Genomic DNA, 24803 nt, shown 5'->3' on the forward strand with positions numbered 1-24803 from the left:
AATCTGAGCTCCAGCACCTATCTGGGGTGAATTTGGGTTTGTCTCTTATTCTGTCTTTGCTGGAAAATGGAGATAATAGTAATGTTTACCTCATAGGGTGGCTTTGAGAATGAAATGCGTTGATACATATAAAGAATTTAGTATGAAACCTGGCAGGTGGTAAGTACTTTATGTTTGTTAGCTGTTGTTATTTTCTAAGAATTTGAGCGCCAAAGTTAAACACATGGAAAGTTGTTTAAACCAATTGTTTAAAAATATACTATATGTTGACTAACCTGAATTTAAAGAAAAAAATATATAATATTGGTTTCAGGAGTAGAATTTAGTGATTCATCACTTATGTATAATACCCAGTGCTTATCACAAGTGTCCTCCTTAAGACCCATCACCCATTTAGCCCGTCCCCCCTCTCACCTCCCTTCCATCAACCCCCAGTCTTTTTTTTTCTCTATCGGAAAGAGTCTCTTGTGGTTTGCTTTCCTCTCTCTCTTTTTTCCTTTCCCCTCTGTTCATATGTTTTGTTTCATAAATTCCACATGTGAGTGAAATCATATGATCTTTCTCTGATGGACTTATTTCGCTAAGCATAATACACTCCAGCTCCATTCACATTATTGCAAATGGCCAGATTTCATTCTTTTTGATGGCTGAGTAAACTATTATATAAATATCTGCCACATCTTCTTTATCCATTCTTCAGCGGATGGACATTTGGGCTCTTTCCATAGTTTGGCTATCCTTGATAATGCTGCTGTAAACATCGGGGTACATGTACCCCTTTGAATCTGTATTTTTGTATCCTTTGGTGAATACCCAGTACTGTAATTGATGGATTGTAGGGCAGTTCTATTTTTAACTTTTTGAGGAACCTTTGAACTGTTTTCCATAAAGACATCTTAATCCCTCCAAAGCTGATTTAGGAATAAATAGCACTGCTAAATTATTGTTAGGACAATGCTAACTTAAAACAAAACATGTCTACTTTTACCTGCACTTTAGTCACTTCATCTGCATAATTGGAGGAAGGTCAACAATGGCCTCTGCAAGAAAGGTAACCGACAAGCGACATAACCCAGTGGAAAGCATTTGCAGAAAAATCAGAGCCATCCAAAAGAGAGAAGAGATTTCAGATCCGATTCAACAGATTATCAAATACCAATCTAGCCGTTTTGACGGTCCACAGACTAACTTGAAGAAAGATTTTGAAGAGGTCCTGACGAAAATGGCTGCTGCTCTTCCCTGGCCCAACACACGTTTCTCACATTTTGAGAAAGACGATGCCTTCATTTCATATCCTCAAATAGCGTCTCCAAGAACCCTAACCGTTTCTCCTCTCTGCTCTCCTGAGAATGCAACATACTCTGTTCCCTTCACAAGTTCAGAAAACCTCTCAAGGCCAAGATCACAGAGCTCTCAGCATTACACATCTTTGGTATCACAGACCAGGAAAGGGGAGCATTTCTCTAACAAGGATTTGAATAACTATTCTAGTGAAAATAACTTAAGTGCCTTAATACTTGACTTTGATTCAACCTCTGAAAAGCGCTCTGAATGCTTTACTTCTCAGGATTCAGTGGGGAAAAACTTATCTCTAAACGAAGCTGGTAAATATTCATCTTTTAATGTTTGTTCTTCCAATAAAGGAATAAACATATCACTTTCTGAACACCTGAGCTACCCAACCCACATGATTAAAACCTGGATGGAAGCATCCATCTTTCCGTTTTAAAGTATGCTTTTCTTTTTTTCTTTTTTTTAAATTATTTTTTTAAAAAGTTTATGTTTTAATTGATATATGGTTGACCTATTAATTTCAGATGTACAACATAGTGATTCAACAATTATATATTAAATGCTCATCATAAGTGTAGTTAACATCTGTCACCATGAAAAGTTATTACAATGTTATTGTCTATATTTCCTATGCTGTACTTTTCATCCCCATGATTTATTTTAGAACTAAAAGTTTGTACCTCTTAATCCACTTCACCTATCCTGTCATCTATCTCCCCTCTGGCAATCACTAATTTGTTTTCTGTATTTTTTTAAGTCTATTTCCTTTTTTTTTTTTTTAACTTTTTCTAAAGCTTATTATCTTGACAGAGGGAGGGCAGGAGGGGCAAAGAGAGGGAGAGAGAATCCCAAGCAGGCTCCACACTGCCAGCACAGAGCCCAGTGAGAGGCTCTAATCCATGGTCTGAGATCATGACCTGAGCCAAAATCAAGAGTCACTCAACCAGCTGAGTCACCCAGGTGCTCCCTATTTGGTTTTTTAGATTCTACACTTAAGTGAAAGTATATGGGTGTTGTCTTTGACTTAGTTCACCTAACATAATACCTTCTAGGTCCATTCGTGTTATCCTGAATGGCAATATTTTATTCTTTTTTATGGCTGAGTAATATTCTATTGGAGATATATATATATATATATATATATATATATATATATATATATACACACACACACATATATGCATATATATATATATATATTATATCCACACATCTCCTTTATCATTTATCAGAAGACACATTGCTTTCATATCTTGGCCATTGTAAATAATGCTGCAGTAAACATAGGCATGCATATATCTTTTCAACTTAATGTTTGGTTTTCTTTGCATAAATACCCAGAAGTGCAATTATTAGTTATTTCCATTTTTAATTTTTTGAGGAAACTCCATACTATTTTCCATAGTGGCTGTGTCAGTTTATAATCCCACCAACAGCTCATGAGAGCTCCCTTTTCTCCACATCCTCCCCAGCAATTGTTATTCTTGACTTTTTGATATCACATTCTGACTGATGTGAGGTGACATCTCATTGTGGTTTCGATTTGTATATCGCTGATGATTAGTGATGTCAAGCATCTTTTCATGAGTCCATTGGCCATATTGATGGGAATCATCTTTGGGAGCAGTTCCTCTCACCATTTTTTAATTGGATTATTTGGTTTTTTGGAGTTCAGTTATTTACATATTTTGGATATTAACTTCTTATTGGATATATCATTTGCAAATATCTTCTCCCATTCAATATGTTGCCTTTTCATTTGTTGATAGTTTTCTAAGCTGTGCAAAAGCTTTTTAGTTTGCCATGGTCCCAATACTTTACATCTGATTTTGTTTCCATATCCTGAGGAGAAAGATTCAGAAAAATACTGCTAAGGTCAGTGTCCAAGTGTTTACTGCCTGTGTTTTCTTTTAGGACTTTTATGGTTTCAGCATTTACATTTGATACTTAATCCACTTTAAGTTTATTTTTGTGTCTGATGTAAGGAAGTGCTGTAGTTCTTTTTTTTTTTTTTTTTTTTTGGTGTGTATAGTTGTCCAGTTTTCCCAGTATCATTTCTTGAAGAGATTATCTTTTTCCTATTATGTGTTATTATCTCTTTTCTATATATTAATTGACCATATAAGTCTGGGTTTATTTCTAGGCTTTCATTTCTGTCCTATTGATCTCTGTGTCTGTTTTTGTGCCAGTACCATACTGGTTTGATTATTGTAGCTTTTGTAGGATAGTTTGAAATCTGGAATTGGGATATCTGCAGCTTTGTTCTTCTTTTTCAAGATTGCATGAACTACTTGGGGTCTCCTGTGGTTCCATACAAATTTTAGTATTTGTTGTTTTTGTTCTTTGAAAAATATTAGTAGTATTTTGAGAGATTGCACTAGATCTATAGAACTTCATTGGGTAGTATGCACATTTTAACAATATTAACTCTTATAATCCATGAGGATGGTATATCTTTCCATTTATTGGTATTGTTTTTAATTTCTTTGATCAACGTCTTATAGTTTTCAGACTACAGGTATGTCCCCTCTGGTTAAATTTATTCCCAGGGATTTTTTTTTTTTTTTTGATACAACTGTGAATTGGGTTGTTAATTTCTCTTTCTGTTATTTTGTTATTAGTATTAGTATATAGAAATGCAACAGATTTCTGTATGTTGATTTTGTATCCTGAGACTTTACTAAATTCATTTATACTTCTAAGAGTTTTTGCTGTAGTCTTTAGGGTTTTCTGTATGTAGTATGATGTCATCTGGAAATAGTGACAGTTTTACTTTTTTTCTTACTGATCTGGATGCCTTTTATTTTTCTTATCTGATGACTGTGGCTAGAACTTCCAGTACTATATTGAATAAAAGTGGTGAGAATAGACATCCTTGTCTTGTTCCTGATCTTAGAGGAAAAGTTCTAAGACTCAATTTTTCACCACTGAGTCTAATGTTAGCTGTGGGTTTTTCATATAAGGCCTTAACTATGTTGAGATATGTTCCCTCTAAACCTACTAACTCTACTTTGTTGACGTTTTTATCATGAATGGATTTTGTACTTTTTCAAATGCTTTTCCTGCATCTATTGAAATAATCATACGGTTTTTATCCTTCATTTTGTTAATGTGGTGTATCACGTGGATTGATTGGTGCATATAGAATCATCCATGAAATAAATCCCACTTGATTGTGGTGAATGGTCCTTTTAACATACTATTGACTTCATTTTGCTAATATTTTGTTGGGGATTTTGCATCTATGTTCATCAAAAATATTAGTCTGTAGTTTCGTTTTTTGTAGTGTCTTTGATTTTGGTGTTAGGGTAATACTGGCCTCGTAGAATGAACTGGAAGCTTTATTTATTTATTTATTTTTTTGGAATATGAGAAGAATAGATATTAAATCTTTATGTTTGGTAGAATTCAACTGTGAAGCTACCTGCTCCTGGACTTTTGTTTGTTGGGAGCTTTTGACTACTGGCTCAATTTCATTCATAAGTGGTCTGTTCAGATTTTCTATTTCTTTCTGTCAGTTTTGGGAGATTGTAAGTTTCTAGAAATTTATCTATTTTTTCTTTTTTTTTTTTTTAATTTTTTTTTTTCCAACGTTTATTTATTTTTGGGACAGAGAGAGACAGAGCATGCATGGGGGAGGGGCAGAGAGAGAGGGAGACACAGAATCGGAAACAGGCTCCAGGCTCTGAGCCATCAGCCCAGAGCCTGACGCGGGGCTCGAACTCACGGACCGCAAGATCGTGACCTGGCTGAAGTCGGACGCTTAACCGACTGCGTCACCCAGGCGCCCCTATTTTTTCTAGGTTCAATTTGCTGTATATAATATTTTGTAGTAGTCTCCTATAATTCTTTGTATTTCTGTGGTATCAGATGTAACTTCTATTTTGTTTCTGATTTTATCTGAGTCCTCTCTTTCTCTCTCTCTCTTTTTTTTTTTTTTGATAAGTCTGGCTAAAAGTTTATCAATTTTGTTAATGTTTTCAAAGAACTTAGCTCTTAGTTTCATCTTTTCTATTGTTTTTTGTTTTTTTTCCAGTCTCTATTTCATTTATTTTCCCTCTCCTCTTTATTATTTCCTTTCTTCTACCTTTGGGCTTTTTTTTTTTTTTTCTAATTCCTTTAGGTGTAAAGTTAGATTGTTTGACATTTTTCTTTCTTGAAGGAGGCCTGTATTGTCATAAGCTTCCTTCTTAGAACTGTTTTTGCTAAGTCCCAAAGATTTTGAACCAACAAAGATTTTGTGTTTCCAATTTCATTTGTCTCCAGGTACTGTTCGATTTCCTCTTTGACTTCCTTATTGACCCATAGGATGTTAGTAGCATGTTGTTTAGTCTCCAAGTGTTTGTGTTTTTTCCATTTTTTCCCCCCCTGGTAATTGATTTCTACACTTATAGCTCTGTGGTTGAAAAATATACTTGATATACAGTCTTCTTAAATTTACTGGGACTTCTTTCATGGCCTAATGAGATATAATTTGGAAAATATTCCACGTGCACTTGAATGTGTATTTTGTTGTTTTTGAATGGAATGTTCTGTATCTGTTAACTCCATCTGGTATAATGTGTCATTTAAAGCTGTTTCCTTATTACTTTTCTGTATGGATGACATATCCATTGATAAGTGAGGTGCTAAAGTCCCATGCTATTACTGTGTTACCATCAATGTCTTCCTTTGTCTATTAATAGTTGTTTTATGTATTTAGGTGCCCTATATTGGGAGAATAGATATTTATAATTGTTATATTCTCTTGTTGGACTTACCCCTTTTTAATTAGTAATACCCTTCCTTGTTTCTTGTTACAGGCTTTGTTTTAAAGTGTATTTTGTCTAAGTATTTTGTCTAAGTATTGCTACTTAGTATTGTTTTCACTACACAGGTCCCTAGGACCCAGGGTGCCTGATTTGGGGCTTGATCCCCTAGCTTCTCAGGGAGGAACTCCACACCTGTCCTGTACCTCCTCATTATGGGTTGGTGCCACACCAGGGGTTTGGTACTTTACTGTGTCTCTCCCTCTCCTGCTCTTCTCAACGTGGCCGCCTTTTTTGCTTTTAGCTGTGGAAGATCTCTGCCAGTATCTCAGGTCATTACCAATAACATAAAACGTTGATTAATGTATATTTTGTATGTTATATGTATCGTATACTATATTCTTCTAATAAAATAAGCTAGAGAAAAATGTTACTAAGGATATCATAAGGAGAAGATACATTTACAGTATTGTACTATATTTTTTGGTGCTATATCTATTTTTAAAAATCCACATATAAGTGGACCCATGTTGTTCAAGGGTCAACTGTAATTGGCACCTTGCTGTGTCCGTGGGAGGAAGTGAGCTCAGGATCCTACTCTCCCATCTTCTAGCAAGACTTACCCTTTCTTTTCCCCTCTCTTAAAAGAAAATCTTGCATGTGAAATGTAAGTATTTTCTATGCTTTTAATTAAAACCTGATAGAAATTTCAGATTGTATTTATAATCATAATCATTGGTATTTCTCTACTGACCTGAAAACAAACTTTCTCTGGAAAAATTAGAACGTTACAATGGAAATACATAGATATAGGGGAGTTAAAATTCATAAAGTTCCCAGATGCCTTGCTAAAAACTACCATTTTAAGTGTGTGTGTGTGTGTGTGTGTGTGTGTGTGTGTGTGTAGGACTAAAACATATAAGAGCATGTAGAACCAATAAGGTGAGCCAAAAGAGAATGTAAATTTTGCAGGCCAATTTTAATGCAAATTTCAGGAACTCTACTTAGCGGATGCTTGCAGAATCCCATATATGTTAGGCGTGAGAAAGCAAAATAATATAAGCTGACATGTTTTCTGTATAGCTAATTTTTGCTCTCCCTCTATTTGTCTTTAAAATATTTCTACTTAGGGGTGCCTGGCTGGCTCAGTTGGTTAAGCGACCGATTTTGGCTCAGGTCATGATCTTGCGGTCTGTGGGTTCAGGCCCCGCGTCAGGCTCTGTGCTGGCAGCTCAGAGCCTGGAGCCTGCTTCATATTCTGTCTGTCTGTCTGTCTGTCTGTCTCTGCCCCTCCCCCGCTCATGCTCTCTCTCTCTCAAAAATAAATAAACATTAAAAAAAAAATTAAGTATTTCTACTTATGGGGCACCTGGGTGGTTTAGTCAGTTAAGCGCCCAACTCTTGGTTTCAGCTCCAGTTGTGATCTCATGTTTCATGAGTTCAAGCCCCACATCAGGCTCTGCACTGTCAGAGCCTGGGATTCTTTCTCTCTTCCTCTTTCTCTCTGCCCTTTCCCTGCTTGCTCTTGCTCTCTCTCAAGATAAACATTAAGAATAAAATATTTCTGGGGCGCCTGGGTGGCGCAGTCGGTTAAGCGTCCGACTTCAGCCAGGTCACGATCTCGCAGTCCGTGGGTTCGAGCCCCGCGTCGGGCTCTGGGCTGATGGCTCAGAGCCTGGAGCCTGTTTCCATTCTGTGTCTCCCTCTCTCTCTGCCCCTCCCCCGTTCATGCTCTGTCTCTCTCTGTCCCAAAAATAAATAAACGTTGGAAAAAAAAATTAAAAAAAAAAAAGAATAAAATATTTCTATTTGTGTTACACTACTTTTTCACAGAATGCCTTTAATATTACAGGCAAAAACTCAAATCCTTCTTTCTCTTTTCTATTTGAACACAACTTATTCGTTTTTTCTTTTAATTGATAATGAAACATTCAAGATCAATTTGTGCTTTGTCTATGCAAGTCAACCAGTATTGTAGACTGCTACTTAAATTTGTCTCTTCTGTTAAAATTAAAACAAAATAGCACAGAAAACACCTGGATTTGCAAACTTTCTCCTAATAGGATGGAAACTAGGAGACGATAATGTCAAGAAAGATGTAACCTACAGCACTAAGAGGACTTGTGAAGAGTTACTCACAAGTATTTTTCATGCATGTGACACAAAATGCAGAGGTAAGTTGAAAATTTTCTGCTGAAATATTTGGTAGTGCTCCTTAAGTCATCTGTGCTTTTTGTTGTGAGAGAAAGGGAAATGGTTTATGTGTGGTGCTTGCATAGTTGTTTGTGTGATGGATGCAACCTAATTTGGGAATAAGGATGACTATTTAGGTGTTGGTTATTTCCTTGTAATTTCTTAATACCTATTTTGCATACTTTACCAGTGTCTTGAATGATTTTTTTTTGACACTAACTCCAATCATTGGAACTACTAAGTCATCAGTGATGCCTTACAGGAAATATATACCTCAAATTTATAAAACCACTGTACAAAGTTTAGCTCAAAATTGTTAATTTTAGATTTTCACTTCTGCTTTTTTAGACATATGTTCCTTTTAAAATGTCCACAGGTAATTTTTAGTACATAAATAATTTGTGCTCGTTGTAGTAATATACAGCTGAACAAAAGGAGAGGGAAATATATCAGTGATGTTATTTCTTTGAGTAACCATAATTAGTGGGTTTTGTTGTATAACTTTACAAAATTTCATTTATCACTGTTTTTTTTTAATTTGGATTAAAATTTCTTTTAACCGTGTTAACATTTCAAACATAGACAGAAATAGAATGTGATGAACCCTTATATGTTAGCACAATTATGTTTTATTTTTTTAAAAACGTTTATTAGAAAGCATGCAAGTGGGGGAGGGACAGAAAGAGGGGACAGAGGATCCGAAGTGGGCTCTGTGATGACAGCAGGGATCCATCCCACAAACTGTGAGGTCATGACCTGAGCTGAGGTCAGAAGCTTAACCTAGCCACCGAGGTGCCCCAATTAGGTTTCATTTTTTAACCCCACCCATTTTCCTTTCCTCAACTCAGCATTGTTTTATGATAAGTCTAAAACCTCACATTATTTCATCTGTAAATATTTCAATACATATTTTTAAAACATGAAGACTGATTTTAAATATGACTACAATGCTACTGTCACGACAAAAAATGTAACATAACTTCTTACTATCAAATATCTTGTCGGTGTTCAAAAATCGGTATCTAAGAAAGCTTAATTGTAATTAGTTGCCTGCCTTATCTATCTGTACCTTTCCTATATCTCTTTTTGTGTTATGACTTGTTAACAAAATTGGCTCTACTTTCTCATAGTTTCCAAATTGTGGTGATTATGTGTCTGTGGGAACACTTAACCTGTTTCTCTGTCCCCTATCTTTAGAGGTTTGATTAGATAAAGGTTTGGTTTATTTATTTTTTGACAAGAATTCTACATAGATGGTGTTATGTATTTTTATCAGAGGGCAAAACTATTGATGATTGAAGGCTGTTAAAAATTTTTTTTAATGAGTAAATTGGAAGATCTTATGGACTTCATTAAATGATTCAGGCATTGGGCAACATCCCATCAGCAAGTAGAGGAGAGTTCAGAGGAGATGTACAAAATGGAAGTTTTTTATAGGAAGGAGAGTAGGGAAAGAAAGTTATTAGCCAAAAAAAAAAAAAAAATTATTCTGGATAAGGTCACTTTCCCTTAGGGGAAGAGCAGGAGGTCTTATCAGGCAAGTTATCTCATCTTCCTTTGGGGGAGGGGAGAGCCCCTATGGCAGACTCCTTGGTTCCCATCAGAAAATTTCTGACTGACTGGGTAAGACTATATCTGGGGGAGGTTGAAACTGCAATTAGATTATGTATTGAACCCTAGTTTGGGAACTTGGCCTAAGAAATGCCATTTTGGAATTTTTAAACAATTCTCCCACTTTGGATCAGACTCTCCACTGAACTGAGAGGTGTGATCAAAATTTAAGGCACTAGCTCTACTCTCAGCTGCTGCTCTGTAGTTCTCGAAGCTCTGTTGACCTGCTGTGTGGTATTCACGGGTCATGACATTGTTTTCTCGATTCTTTGTGATATTCACAGGTTATAACTTTAGGTTTGCGGTTTTTAAGGCCGTCATCCTCTTTGTTCTTTTCCTGGCCTTCCAGTCTTAGGGAGATCATTTGCTTGTTGGTAAGCAGCTATGAACATGGATCCAATGTTTTCCAGAGAATATAATGTACCAGGGAGGTTAGAGAAGACGTCTAATCTACAGTGGCTGGTCATACTAGCATGAGGAAACAAGGGACCAACAGAAGGTTGTATACTGATAGACTTCTAAGAGGTTTACAAGGTTTTTGTTAAGGTTCATAGGATTTGCCCAGTGAAGTGGGTACCTTGGTCAATGGAGATTACAGGAGGAATGTCCCATATTTTCTAACAGTATCTTTTCTACCATGCGGGCATTAGCTTTACTTGAGAGAAAGGCTTCAACCCATACAGAAGACATACATCCAATAGCAAGAACATGTTGATAATCCATGCTAAGCGGTGGTTAAATGAAGTCCAGCTGCAGGTGTTCAAGGTGTACAGAGGGAGGAAGTCTGAGGCCTCTGGGAACAAAAACCGTTTTCTAGGATTATGGACCTGATAAGTGAGACATGTTTGGGTAGACTTTTTTAACAATATTATTGAAGTCCCCCCATAATGTCTATTCATAATTTGAATGATCTTAAATGCCCTGTGGTGGGTGAAGGAGTGCCAAAACCAAAAAATGGGGTTTGTCAAAAACACAAAAACACACAAAAAAACAAGCAGCTGTCTTGGGTTTCCCATAGCCCCACTGATCTTTGCTTTTAGGCCATTTTTTTGCCCACCTTAATTTCTGAGCAGGAGCAGACTAATTCAGGAGCAGACTGATGCCATGTTACAAGGACATCAGGATGGCAAAAGGCTAGCAATGAGGGGCCTTTTTTTTTTTCCTTTGGCAAAAGCAGAATGGATTCCATCCACATGTGCCACAGTCTTTCAGCTACAATAAAGGCTTAGTGTGACTTATTTGGCAATGTTTCCCTTGTCATTTCCATACCCAATAAGCCTGATTAGTTTAACAAATCCTTGGGACTATTGCAGGTCAAAAAGACTTCAGATAGTACTTGATTTGGGGAAAATTTACCAAAAATACTTATTTATTAAAAAAAATTTTTTTTCAACGTTTATTTATTTTTGGGACAGAGAGAGACAGAGCATGAATGGGGGAGGGGCAGAGAGAGAGGGAGACACAGAATCGGAAACAGGCTCCAGGCTCTGAGCCATCAGCCCAGAGCCTGACGCCGGGCTCGAACTCACGGACTGCGAGATTGTGACCTGGCTGAAGTCGGACGCTTAACCGACTGCACCACCCAGGCGCCCCCGAAAATATTTATTTTTAAAGGGTTTGAAAGCACTTCCCTAAAAAGGATCATATTTTATGAAAATACTTGGAAAGTAAAAAACTTTTTATAATTTGTTATCAAAAGCAGACCGAAAGTCCAAGAACACTTTGTCCTATTAAAAGAGAGAAACCAAATTTTAATTTTGTACCAGCTTTAGATACTAAAATTCGTTTTTAAATAAGTTAATTATATTCTTAGTTTGACCACACATTAAAATTTTCTTTCCAAATATTCTTTTTCCATAGACCTTTTATAGCTTTATTCTTTTTTTTGTTTGTTTGTTTGTTTTTGAGAGAGGAAGAGACAGAACATGAATGGGGAAGGAGCAGAGAGAGAGAGGAAGACCCTGAATCTGAAGCAGACTCCTGTCTCTGAGCTGTCAGCACAGAGCCCAATGCCGGGTTCAAACCCAAGTACCATGAGATCATGACCTGAGCTGAAGTCGGACACTTAACCGACAGAGCCATCCATGTGCCCCTCTATAACTTTCTTTTTTATATTCCAATTTTGTCCTTTTTTTTTTCCTTTTCAGGCAACCAGATTCCCTTTGGAACAAAATTACTTTCTCCTCCCTCAATAAAAAATGCATATCCATTTTTTTCATACCTTCTCGTACTAAAAATGCATCCTACTTTCCTGCCATAGAGATGTTTTCCTTATTATTTCTAGGAGCTTTAATTACATATATTAGTTAAAATTCTTAACCCTTAGAAGCCTTAATTTCTAGTGAAAACTTAAGAATTAAGCAATTGTGAACTGTTATACCAGCATTCTTTAAATTTGAAACATTATGAATACACTTCATAATTTCTAAAAGCATATGCATTTTTCAGTTTTTTAATATAGCACTAACACATCTAAGTGTCATTTAGATTATGTAATGAGAAGCTAAAAGTGGATAAATCTAAATTTAGTATTTGTCTTATTTGGAAATTATCTAGATATTTAATGAACTTAATTCCTCATTTAACCCAACTAAGCAAAACTTTAAGCTTTTAAGTTATCAAAAAGAAATTGGGAAAACTAGAAGTAGACATAAATATTGCTTAAAAGTTCATTTATAAACTTCTATCTTACCTCTATTTAACTTACTTGTCTTTAAAAATTATGTTTAGATTACCCACAGAAACTTCAATAAACAGTAGAAAAATTCAGCCATTATCCTAAGCTATTATTTTTTTTCTTGAAGATCTTGTAAGAGTTAATACGAACTTCTTTGGCTAGTAAACTTCAATTGCTTTATGTTTAATGTTGATAACTCTAAATACATGTCTTTTAATTAAACCATCAACCTTAAGCTAGCTTTTATATCAAATATCTTTCCAAATCATGTGAACTTGAGAAGCATTTGGGTTAGTTTCTATCTTTGAGAGTTTTAGAATGCACAGTTCTTACAAGCACTTGGCACTTGCCTTTAAACCAACTAAATAGAGCTCTTTTACAAAGCACTATCATCCAGAGGTAGAAAACCCCACTTACCTACAATAAACACATGGAGACACATGTGAACAGATAGAACTTATAGCTTCAATTTTAAAATAACTGCCATGAAATAGTTACAAAATTCACCAGTTATAAAAGTTGGGTTTGAGTTTTTCTAATACATGAAGTAAGTTAAGGGTATCTCTCTGGATGGCTAAAGCTTATTAAAAATATTTGTGGAGTGGGGCACCTGGGTGGCTCAGTTGGTTAAGTGTCCAACTTCGGCTCAGGTCATGATCTCACGGTTTGTGGGCTCAAGCCTGGTGTCGGGCTCTGTGCTGACAGCTTGCTCAACCTGGAGTCTGCTTCGGATTCTGTGTTTCCTTCTCTCTCTGCCCCTCCCCCACTCACTCTGTCTCTCTTTGTCTCTCAAAAATAAATGTTTAAAAAGTTAGAAAAAATATTTGTGGAGAAAGAAGATATTTAAGTTTTATATTTCTCTTTGGCAAGTCAAGTCCCAAATGGCCTTTCCCCCTTTTGTTTTTTCTTGATAAGAATTACCTCCCTGAAATTCACATTTTAAAGAGGTGGACTAGATAAGAGTTCCTAGACAAGACCAGGTAGAACATTGGAAACTTACATTCCAAAGGCACATGAAAAAAAAAAAAATCAAGCTCCTTCTAGAAGGAGGAGTGCAGATTTTTTTACACAAACTATTTGAAAGAAATATGGGAGGTTTGGGTTCCAGTAAAAGGATTGATAGTCCTTGAGTTGTTACTGGAACCACATCCTTGGTCCTGTAAAGGCTAGATTTGTAAAATGAGGAGTTATTTTTAATTCCTGAAAGAATTTGGTTGCTGCCTAGATGATGTCAAAGGGCTATCTACCTATGAGAATGTCTTTTTTTCTCTCTGTGTACACTTAGCTCAGGGGCAAAGACCTAAACATTTTATCAGGCTCTGAATATCAGCTTTGAACTTAGTCAAATTTCTGAGTATAGAATTATTAAATCCTTTCAAATATCTTTTCAGTTTTCAGCAGGGACACACAATAAATATTTTTAGCAGTATTAAACAACCTCATGGACCCAAGAGGCTTTCTCTAAGAGTGTGTAAAAGTTATATCCTTACAAGATTTAGTTACTCTAGCTAGTGAAAGCTGGCGAAAGAACTGACAATCTCCCTGTCCCAGGCAGGCAGAAAGCCAAACAACATTCTTAGTGATGCAGGCCGACTGAGTCTGAGTGTAAGGGTTAAATTGTAGTGTAGGGCTAACCTGTAGCCTTGAGAAATAACAGCTTTGTTTTGACACTATAGGTTAAGAGATAACAGCCTTGTCCTATCAATCAAGGGAACAAAAGTTCAAGGAAAATCAACTGGATTAGTGTTTGATTGGATTGGGGCAAGGGCATGTTGAGAACTTTGAAAAAATGGAGCCGGAGGCAGGGTCAAGGAGGTCAACTGGTTGTGGCTTAATGGCAGAAGGTCTGAACTATTTCCACCCCCATCTGGGAACTATTTCTTTGTTCTGTTCCCAGGTGATGATAAGACGATGTGGTCGGCTATAAAAACTGTACCCCGGCTGTTCGAGGCCGCACTCTGATCAAGAATGTCGGTCCCGATCGGTCGGCCTTGCCTCTCATTGCAATAAACTTTGCTGTGACTGTCACTGCTGCCTGTAGCATTCTGTTTCAGGAGTCATGTGGATGCCACACAAGGAGCTAGGGGAGGGTCCCACACGACCAGCCAAGAAGGTCCTTGGCTTTATGCAGGATAGAAATCAAATGTGAGCTGGAGAAAGTGAAAACAGAGTTTATTGGATAGTGTGAGTGACAGATAACAGCAGACTGGGAGACTTGGAAAGGAGAGAAGAATGAGTCTTACCATTGCTAAGGGTTTATATTAGAAGAGAATCTAGGGGGGCGCCTGGGTGGCTCAGTTGGTTAAGCGTCCGACTTCAGCTCAGGTCACGATATCACGGCCCGTGAGTTCGAGCCCCACGTCGGGCTCTGGGCTGACGGCTCAGAGCCTGGAGCCTGTTTCCAATTCTGTGTCTCCCTCTCTCTCTGCCCCTCCCCTGTTCATGTTCTGTCTCTCTGTCTCAAAAATAAATAAAAACGGTAAAAAAAAAAAAAAAAATTAAAAAACAAAAAGAATCTAGGGTGCATGTTCCCCCAGAAATCCAGGGTAGGGTCCAGCCAAAGGCAATTGTCAGGTGAACAATAAGTGCTATTCCATAAATTACCAAAGATAAGGGTACTGATGCCAGCATCTGTTTGAAGCTAATGTCCTGGAACATGTTTGGGATCTGGCTCTTCTTAACTGTTATCAGGTGTTTGGGGCCTAGGACAAAACTCAGTGATTAACTTTCTTGCCTCTCCTGTTTCTGGAGTACTAAGTGCAACAGTCAAGAAAGAATTCTTCAGTCATTTTACCATGCAACTTAGTAAGTTTATTCAATTCTTTTAAATTTAAATTTTATTTAATTAACATACAGTGCAATATTGGTTTCAGGAGTAGAATTCAGCGATTCATCACTAACACATAACACCCAGTGCTCATCACAAGTGCCCTCTGCAATACCCATCAGCCATCTAGCCAGTCTCCTAGCACCTTCCTCCATCAACCCTCAGTTTGTTCTTCATCATTAGGAGTCTCTTGTAGTATGTTTCTCTCTCCTCTTCCCAACCCCCTGCCCCACTTTCCATATTTCATCTGTGTTGTTTCTTAAATTCCACATATTAGTGAAATCACATGGTATTTGTCTTTCTGTAAATGACTTATTTTGCTTACCATAATACAACCTAGCTCTATCCACATCATTGCAAATGACAAGACTTCATTCTTTTTGATAGCTGAATATTTCATTATATATATGAATGAATATATATACATGCATATACATGTACAATATATATGAATGAATGTATACACCACATCTTCTTTATCCAATCATCAGTTGATGGACTTTTGAGCTCTCACCATAGGTTGGCTATTGTTGATAATGCCACTGTAAACAGTGGGCTGCATGTACCCTTTTGAATCTGTATTTTTATATCCTTTGGGTAAATACCTAATAGTGCTATTGCTGGATCTTAGGGTAGTCATACTTTCAGTTTTTTGAGAAATGTCCATAATGTTCTCCAGAGTTTACATTCCCACCATCAGTGCAAGAGGGTTCCCCTTTCTCTGCATCCTGACCAACACTTGTTTGTTAATTTTAGCCATTCTGACAGGCATGAAGTGGTATCTCATTGTGGTTTTGATTTGTATTTCGCTGATGAATGATATTGAGCATCTTTTCATGTATCTGTTAGTCCTCTGGATGTCTTCTTTGGAAAAGGGCTTATTCATGTTCTTTGCCCATTTCTTCACTGGATTATTTGTTTTTTTGGGTGCTGAGTTTGATAAATTCTTTATAGATTTTAGATCCTAACCCTTTATCTGATATGTCCTTTGCAAATATCTTCTTCCATTCTGTAGGCTGCCTTTTAGTTTTGTTGATTGTGTCCTTTGCTATGCAAAAGCTTTTAATCTTGATGAAGTCCTAATAGTTCATGTTTTTTGTTTCCCCTGCCTTTGGTATTGTGCCTAGTAAGAAGTTGCTTTGGCTGTGGCCAAAGAGGTTGCTGCCTGTGTTTTCCTCTAGGATTTTGATGGCTTTCTGTCTCACATTTAGGTCTTTCATTTATCTTATTTTTCAGTATTGTGTAAGAAAGTGGTCCAGTTTCATTCTTTTGCATGTCGTTATCCAGTTTTCCCAACACCATTTGTTAAGGAAACTTGTTTACATTGGATATTCTTTTCCACTTTGTCAAAGATTAGTTGACCATATAGCTGTGGGTCCATTTCTTGGTTTTCTGTTCTGTCCCCTTGATCTATATGTCTGTTTTTGTGCCAGTACCATACTGTCTTGATGACTATAGCTTTGTAATATAGCTTGAAATCTGGAATCATGCCTCCAAATTTGTTTTTCTTTTTCAGTATTGCTTTGGCTATTTGGGGTCTTTTGTGGTTCCATATAAAATTTAGGATTGTTTTTTCTAGCTCTGTGAAAAATGCTGGTGGTATTTTAATAGAGATTGCATTAAAAGTGTATATTTCTTTGGGTAGTATAGTTATTTTAGCAATGTTCTTCCAATCCATGAACATGGAATGCTTTTCCATTTCTTTGTGTCCTCTTCAATTTCTTTCATAAGTGTTCTGTTCTATAGTTTTCAGGGTATAGCTCTTTTACTTCTTTAGTTAGGTTTATTCCTAGGTATCTTCTTGTTTTGGGTGTAATTGCAAATGGGATCGATTTCTTGATTTCTTTTTCTGCTGCTTTGCTATTGATGCATAGAAACGCAACAGATTTCTGTGTGTCGATTTTATAGCCTGTGACGTAGCTGAATTCATGCAGTAGTAATAAAAATTTTTTGGTGGAATCTTTTGGGGTTTCTACATAAAGCATCATGTCATCTGCAAAGAGTGAAAGTTTGACTTCTTCCTTGCCAATGTGAATGCCTTTTGTTTCTTTTTGTTGTCTAACTGCTGAGGCTAAGACTTCCAGTACTATGTTAAATGGTAATGGTGAGAGTGGACATCCTTGTCTTGTTCCTGATTGTAGGGGAGAGGTTCTGTTTTTCCCCATTGAGGATGATATTAGTGTGGGTCTTGTGTATCTGGCCTTTATGATATTGAGGTGTATTCCATCTATCCCTACTTTGTTGAGGGTTTTTATCAAGAATGGATGCTGTGTTTTGTCAAGTGCTTTTTTGGATCTATTAACAGGATCATATGGTTCTTTTCCTGTTGTATCATGTTGACTGATTTGTGAATATTGAACCACCCTACAGCCCAGGAATACATCCTACATGATTATGGAGAATGATTTGTTTAATGGTACTGTTGAATTCAATTTGCCAGTATTTTATTGATAATTTTGGCATCCATGTTCCTCAGGGATATTGGCATGTAATTCTCCTTTTTAGTGGGGTCTTTGGTTTTGCAATCGAGGTAATGCTGGCTTTGTAAAATGAGTTTAGAAGTTTTCCTTCCATTTTAATTTTTTTAGAAAAGTTTCTCTCTCCTTTAAATGTCTGGTAGAAATCCCTTGGGAAGCCACTGGGCCCAAGACTTGTTTGTTGGGAGATTTTTGATTATATTCAATTTCTTTTCTGGTTATGGTTCTGTTCAAATTTTCTATTTCTTTCTGTTTCAGTTTCGGTAGTTTGTGAGTTTCTAGTAATTTGTCCATTTCCTCCAGATTGCCCAGTTTGTTGGCATACAGTTTTTCACAGTATTCTTGTACAATTGTTTGCATTTCTGTGGTGTTGGTTGTAAACTCTCCTCTTTCCTTCATGATTTTATCCATTTGGGTCCTTTCTCTTTTTGATAAGTTGGCCTGGAGGTTTATCAATTTTCAAAGAAACTACTCTTAGTTTCATTGATCTGTTATACTGTTTTGTTTTGTTTTGCTATATCATTTTATTTCTGCTATAATATTTATTTCCCTTCTTCTGGCTTTAGGTTTTATTTCCTGTTCCTTTTCTAGTTCCTTTAGGTGCAAAGTTAGGTTGTATATTTGGACCTTTCTTGCTTCTTGAGATAGGACTGGATTGCAATAAACTTCCTCTTAGGACTGCTTTTGCTGCATCCCAAAGATTTTGGACTGTTGTGTTGCCATTTCATCTGCTTCCATATATTTTTAATTTCTTCTTTAATTTCCTGGTTGACCCATTCATTTTTTTTTTAAAGTTTGTCTATTTTTAGAGAGAGAGAGACAGCAATCAGGAGAGGGGCAGAGAGAGAGGGAATCTCAAGAAGGCCCAAACTGTCAGTGCAGACCCTGACATAGGACTCAATCCCCAAAACCCACAAACCGTGAGAACACAACCTGAACGAAACCAAGAGCCAGACACTTAACCAACTTGTTTTTGTTGATTTTTGAGGAGGGTTCTCTGTGCCTCTTGGGCTTGAATGCTTGTTTCCTTCCCCAGATTAGGGAAGTTCTTAGCTATAATTTATTCAGATAACCTTCTGCCCCCTTTTCCCACTCTTCTTCTGGGACTCCTATGGTATGGATGTTATTTTGCTTTATGGAATTGCTGAATTTCCTAAGTCTACCTTTGTGATCTAATAGTTTTCTTTCCTTCTTCTTTTCAGCTTTGTATTTTCCATAATTTTATCTTCTAGATCACCTATTCTCTCCTCTGCTTCTTCAATGCTCGTTGTAACTATATCCAGTCAGTTTTGCACCTCAGTGAATTTTTTATTTCAGCCTGACTAGTTTTTAGGTCTTTCATCTTTGCACAAGGGTTTCTCTGAGGTCTTCTTTGTTTTTTCTCAAGCCCAGCTAGTAGCCTTAGGATGGTTCTAAATTCTTGTTCAGATATATTGCTTATATCTGTTTTGAGCAAGTCCCTGGTTATGATTTTTTTCTTGACCTTTCTTTTGGGGATAATTCCTCCATGTTGTCATTTTGGCTAAGTTTCTGTCTTTTGTGTGTTTTGAAAGCTTGCTATCTTTCCTGCACCTGAGAGTAATGCTCTATTAGAAAAAGGTCATGGGATGCCTGGGTGGCTCAGTCGGTTAAGCGCCCGACTTCGGCTCAGGTCATGATCTTGCGGTCCGTGAGTTCGAGCCCCGTGTCGGGCTCTGTGCTGACGGCTTGGGGCCTGGAGCCTGTTTCGGATTCTGTGTCTCCCTCTCTCTCTGCCCTTCCCCCGTTCATGCTCTGTTTCTCTCTATCTCAAAAATAAATAAACGTTTAAAAAAAATTTAAAAAGAAAAAAAGAAAAAAAGAAAAGGGTCATACACTGTCCAGGGCTGGGACTTCAGTAAGTGTTTCTGGTGTATGCTGTGTGCACTCTGCTGTTGCATATTGGCTACTCTTTCCCACTGGTCAGTTCTCTGTGGAGCTCCTCTTCGCTTGCAATGCAGAGTGTTTGGACCTTTAACTAGGTGTGCTTTGACTTGTTTGTTAAAATAAACCTCACACCTGTAATGGTGTCTCCCTCAAACCTGAGGGAGAACCTCCCTCCTTCTGCCTGTTCCTGGGTGTTCCAAGTGATCTGACCTCAATACAGTTGTGTTTGAGGTATAAGGAAAGTCCAGGGTCTTCCTACCTCTCTGCCATCTTAACTCCTCCCCAATAAGTGTATTTAGGTAGCACAGGAACAGGACCCATGGGCAGAAAGAGCTACACTTTTGCCGTATGAAGCTGGTTGGTTATATGCTTAGTGCTCAGAGAGGGGACATGCAGGGAGTATTAGATCATAAATATTTTCTTCAAATTTCTATTCATAAAACTACTTTTGTAAGAGCTCTCTGGTGCTTATCATTCAGCTCAATTTTAACTATTGGTGAGAAGTACAGGCAGTCATGAGTCCCTTTAAGAACATAGCAACCAGCATGTATTATCAAAACTATGCAGGCTGTAGGTAAGCCTTCTGGGCTAAAGGCAAACATTTTTCTGCTTCTATCATCACCCCTTGAAGTGGGAACATAGTTCCTTTGGCTTATTCAGAGGCAAAATATGCAAAATACATAAGTGAATGGGGCCTACCAGAAAAACAACAGAGATGGAATGTTTATAAAATGTAATCCCTTTAGCTTTCTTCATTAGAACATAAAATGAGACAAACAAGCAAGAAAGAGTTATTTCTAGGAGACAAAGAATCAGTAACCAATGGGTCTGGATTTGGGAAAGAAGGAAAACATGAATTTTTACTTCTGTCTTTTGAATGGACTCAGGAGGTAATCTATTTAGAAAAACCCTTGAGGATCCTTCCTAAGTTTAGGAAATTCTTTCTTTTAATCTTTTTGTTTAAAAACATTTTTAATGCTTATTTTTGAGAGAGAAACAGCATGTGAGCAGGGGAAAGACAGAGAGAGGGGGAGACACAGAATCTGAAGCAGGCTCCAGTCTCTGAGCTGTCAGCACAGAGCCCAGTGCAAGGCTTGAACCCACTAACCATGAGGTCAAGACCTGAGCTGAAGTCAGACACTTAGCTACGACCCTTAGTTCACCCTTTGGCCAATGCCTGATGAGGATCTGTGATAGCGCTGAATGGTCTTATTTTATTTATTTTTACTGAAAAAAATGTTTGTTTATTTTTAGAGAGAACATGAGCAGGGCAGGGGCAGAGAGAGAGGGAGAGAGAGAATCCTGTGCTGACAGTGCAGAGGATGACGTGGGGCTCAAACCCACGAACATGAGATCTTGACCTGAGCCAAAATTGAGTCGGATGCTTAAGAGCCTGAACCACACAGGCACCCATGAATGGTCTTATTTTAAAATGTAACTGGTTAATAGGCTCTTTAGAGTGGAAAGGCAATTCAGATATAGGATTGCTAGGATGATTTCTCAAAGGATAGAGGGGAACAGTAGGGGTTGCATCAGTCTTACAGTCTTATTTTAGGTATATTGTCTCTTCATTAGCCTTTTCTAATGAATCTTTCAGTGGAACAACTCTGGAATTTTGAAACCTTTTGGAGGCATCTGCATGCCAATTAAAACAGGTTTCCCATTGTATTTAATTTGGGAACTCTTGCTTTCAAGTGCACTTCTTAAATAATCTTATCTAATGTTCCTCATAATGGCCATTGTATTTCTAGGTCAAAATATCCTTGAGGGCTAGGAGAAGTTTGGTAGGACCCCAGCTGCAAATGGAGTTAACCATATTTCTGTTCAGCCATAGCTACCTGCAAATGAAGTGCAACTCACATGTCTGTCTGGCCTTATTTTGAGGCCTCCAACCTGACAGTTACCAAGCCAAGTTCCACAGGACGTAAAACAAGCTTAGTATGGTTTTGTCATTTTTGCTAGATAGCTGAAATTTCTGGGACTATAGTTCTTAGGCACAAAGTAAGCAGGTGTGCAGGAAGGTGGCATACATGACTCTTCAGAATTTAAAAATCCCATTAGCTAAGACTGTGGCTTTCTCAGGGCCAAACTAATACCTAAAAAGGATGTGCCACAGGGTTGGGGTTTATGTGTGTTTTATAGTATACCTTGTTGTACAGAAGTTTCCTTGCAGTTTGGCAAGTGACCTAGTGTCTATCTAACTCATTCTGTGACCAATGTATTCTGTCATGGGAATCTTTTTGAGGTGGCTACTGCTCTAACAGCTTTTGAATGCTCAACCTATGCCTACCAAGTTTTGCATCTTTTTGGCTTCTGAGATTCCTGCTCCTTTATCTACACAAAACAAAGCAAATAAACATTGTGCACCTTAATGTATCAGTAGTAACCAAGAAATGATACTGGGTCCTGGCCACAAGAAGACACATGTGCACCAGCAATAATTCCTGTGGAACTCGGTCAAGTTTTCCACCATGGGAATTGTGGTCTGAAAGGCTAAGAGTTTAGCTCCAGGCAGACTGTTCTGCCAGATCACTTGGGCTCTGGGCAGAACCACCAGCTCCACTGGGCTCTGGGCAAATATGCTAGGTCAACTGGGCTTCAGACAAACATGCCAGCTCAATTGGACTTGGGGCATAACTCTCTGCCAGCACAAGCTGACCTGCCCTGTGAGGGAAAGCCAATTAGATTGGGAGCTTAAACACAACATAGGGCAGAACTCAGAACTAAGGAAAGTTACCCACAACCCCTGGAAATGACAAGAAAGACAGTGAACTCAGATGGTTTGTGCGTACCATGCCTGTGTTTCTCACTGTCCCCAAATGCTACTGGAAGTTTGCTTTGGATCTCATTGCTGCCACAAAATCTGTTAAAAAACAAAATCAACTGAGTAAATTTGAAGATCTAATTGACTTTATTAAATGATTTATGAATCAGGCAGCATCCTATCCACCAAGTAGCAAGGGATTCAGAGATGTACAATATAGAAGGTTTTTATAAGGAGAGTGGGGCAAGAATATTATTAGCAGAAGAAAAGAATTATTCCAAGCAAGGTGATTTTCCCTTAGGGGGAAGAGTGCAGGAACTGGGAGGGATTGAAGGGGAGGTTGCAGATTATACCTCTCCTTCCTTCAGGGGATGGAGAGGGCCTATGTGGTAGACTCATTGGTGCCCATCAGAAAATTCCTCCTTGACCAGTTAAGAAGACTACATTTCTGGGGAGATTGAAACTGCAATTAGATTAGGTACTGAGCTCTGGTGTAAGGACTTGGCCTAGGTGAGACCATTTGGGGTCTGTGGTTTTCTTTTTTTTTTTTTTTTTTTTTTTTTTTAAATTTTTTTTTTCAACGTTTATTTATTTTTGGGACAGAGAGAGACAGCGCATGAATGGGGGAGGGGCAGAGAGAGAGGGAGACACAGCATCGGAAACAGGCTCCAGGCTCTGAGCCATCAGCCCAGAGCCTGACGCGGGGCTCGAACTCACGGACCGCGAGATCGTGACCTGGCTGAAGTCGGACGCTTAACCGACTGCGCCACCCAGGCGCCCCTGTGGTTTTCTTTTTAATAAAGCCTACATCTATTCTCTCATTAGGTGTTGCAAATGGTGATATTCTATCATTCCTTCCTAATTTATCAGCTGGAATAATTGATTAAAAAAAAAAACTCCCCTGCTTCATCAACTATTGGCTGTCCTAGGTCTTCCTTCCAAAGGAGAAGCAAGATAAAAGCTTGATTGTGTTTCTGATCACTTAAGGGTAGATTGCAGTTACTGTGCCTTCTTGCCCCTAAGAACATCAGAATATATTTCCAATAAATAAAGACATTTGCTTGCATGACTACAGAATAATGATCAAAATCAGGATGTTTAACACTATTATAATACTATGATTTAATTCAAAGTTCTATGTTCAAATATTCTCAGTTGTCCCAAACATATACTTTATAGCTTTTTGGTTTCCTGGTCCAGGATCCAGTTCAGTTCACATATTTAGTTGTCAAAGCTCATTAGTTTCCTTACATCTGGAGAGTTTCTCAATTCCTTGTCTTTTATGACCTTGAATTTTTTGAGGAATATAGGCCAGTTACTTCGTAGAATGATATTTTCTCTTGATTATTCAAGTTCTGTATTTTCACAGACATACAACAGCAGTGATGTTGTGTTCTTAATACTACATATCAGGGTTTAAAATCTTGATCACTTGATTGGTTTAGTGTCTGCCAAATTTCCCCATTGGAAAGTTACAATTGTTCCTTTGTAATTAATAAATAATTTATGTGAAGATACTTTGAATCTATGTACATCTCCTATTCCTCATCAGACTTTCATTCACTAGTTTTAGTACCTATGATATTGTGCTTTATAATAAAAAATACATATTTGGTTTTTGTCCCATTTCTGGCACTGAGCTCCTAAAACCGTAGGAATTTCCTAAATGATGAGAGCAATAAAGGTGTCTTTGGTTATGTTAACGAGGTGACTTTTGGGCCCCACATAAGGATGGGGACTGGTTGCTAGAGGAGACAACCACATGATGAGAATGTTGGAAATTTAAGCCACTCCTTCCTGACCTCCAGATGGGAGAGGGGCTGGATATTGAGTTCAATGATCAATGGCCAATGATTTAATCAATCCTGCCTGTATTATAAAGCCTAAAAGGAGACCTAAAAGCAGGTTTGGAGAGCATCCAGGTTGGTGAACATGTGGATATTTGGAGAGAGCGATGTGTCAGGGTGAGGCTGGAAGCTCGGTGACCTTTCCCCATACCTTGTCTTATGCATCTCTTCCATCTGGCTGTTCCTGAGTTATACACTATTGTAATTAACTGGGGATCTAGTAAGTGCAATGTTTCTCTGAGTTTTGTGAGCCACTCTAGCAATGATCAAACCCAAGGAGGTGGTCATGGTAACATTCAGTCCATAGCAGGTCAGTGAGAAGTACAGGTGACATCCTGACTTGAGATTGGCATCTGAAGGTTGTAGGGATGGGTTTTATGGGATCTGACACCATCACCAGATAAAAAGTGTCAGAATTAAGTTGAATTATAGGGCACCCAGTTAGTACCCAAGAATTGCTT

At 37.8% G+C, this 24803-nt stretch overlaps 1 protein-coding gene across 1 annotated transcript in view; it reads left to right on the top strand.

Moving 5' to 3' along the window:
* The first annotated feature begins 1008 nt into the window (after window positions 1-1008).
* The window catches only part of IRAG2 (inositol 1,4,5-triphosphate receptor associated 2), a 127752-nt gene continuing 103957 nt past the window's right edge, over window positions 1009-24803 (top strand). The window contains exons 1-2 of the mRNA XM_043564826.1: window positions 1009-1604; window positions 8105-8215. Coding sequence (XP_043420761.1) covers window positions 1034-1604; window positions 8105-8215 — 682 coding nt within the window. The 5' untranslated portion in view covers window positions 1009-1033. The remainder of the gene's footprint in view (window positions 1605-8104; window positions 8216-24803) is intronic.

The sequence above is a fragment of the Prionailurus bengalensis genome, chromosome B4 (assembly GCF_016509475.1).
Source record: "Prionailurus bengalensis isolate Pbe53 chromosome B4, Fcat_Pben_1.1_paternal_pri, whole genome shotgun sequence".
NCBI lineage: Eukaryota > Metazoa > Chordata > Mammalia > Carnivora > Felidae > Prionailurus > Prionailurus bengalensis.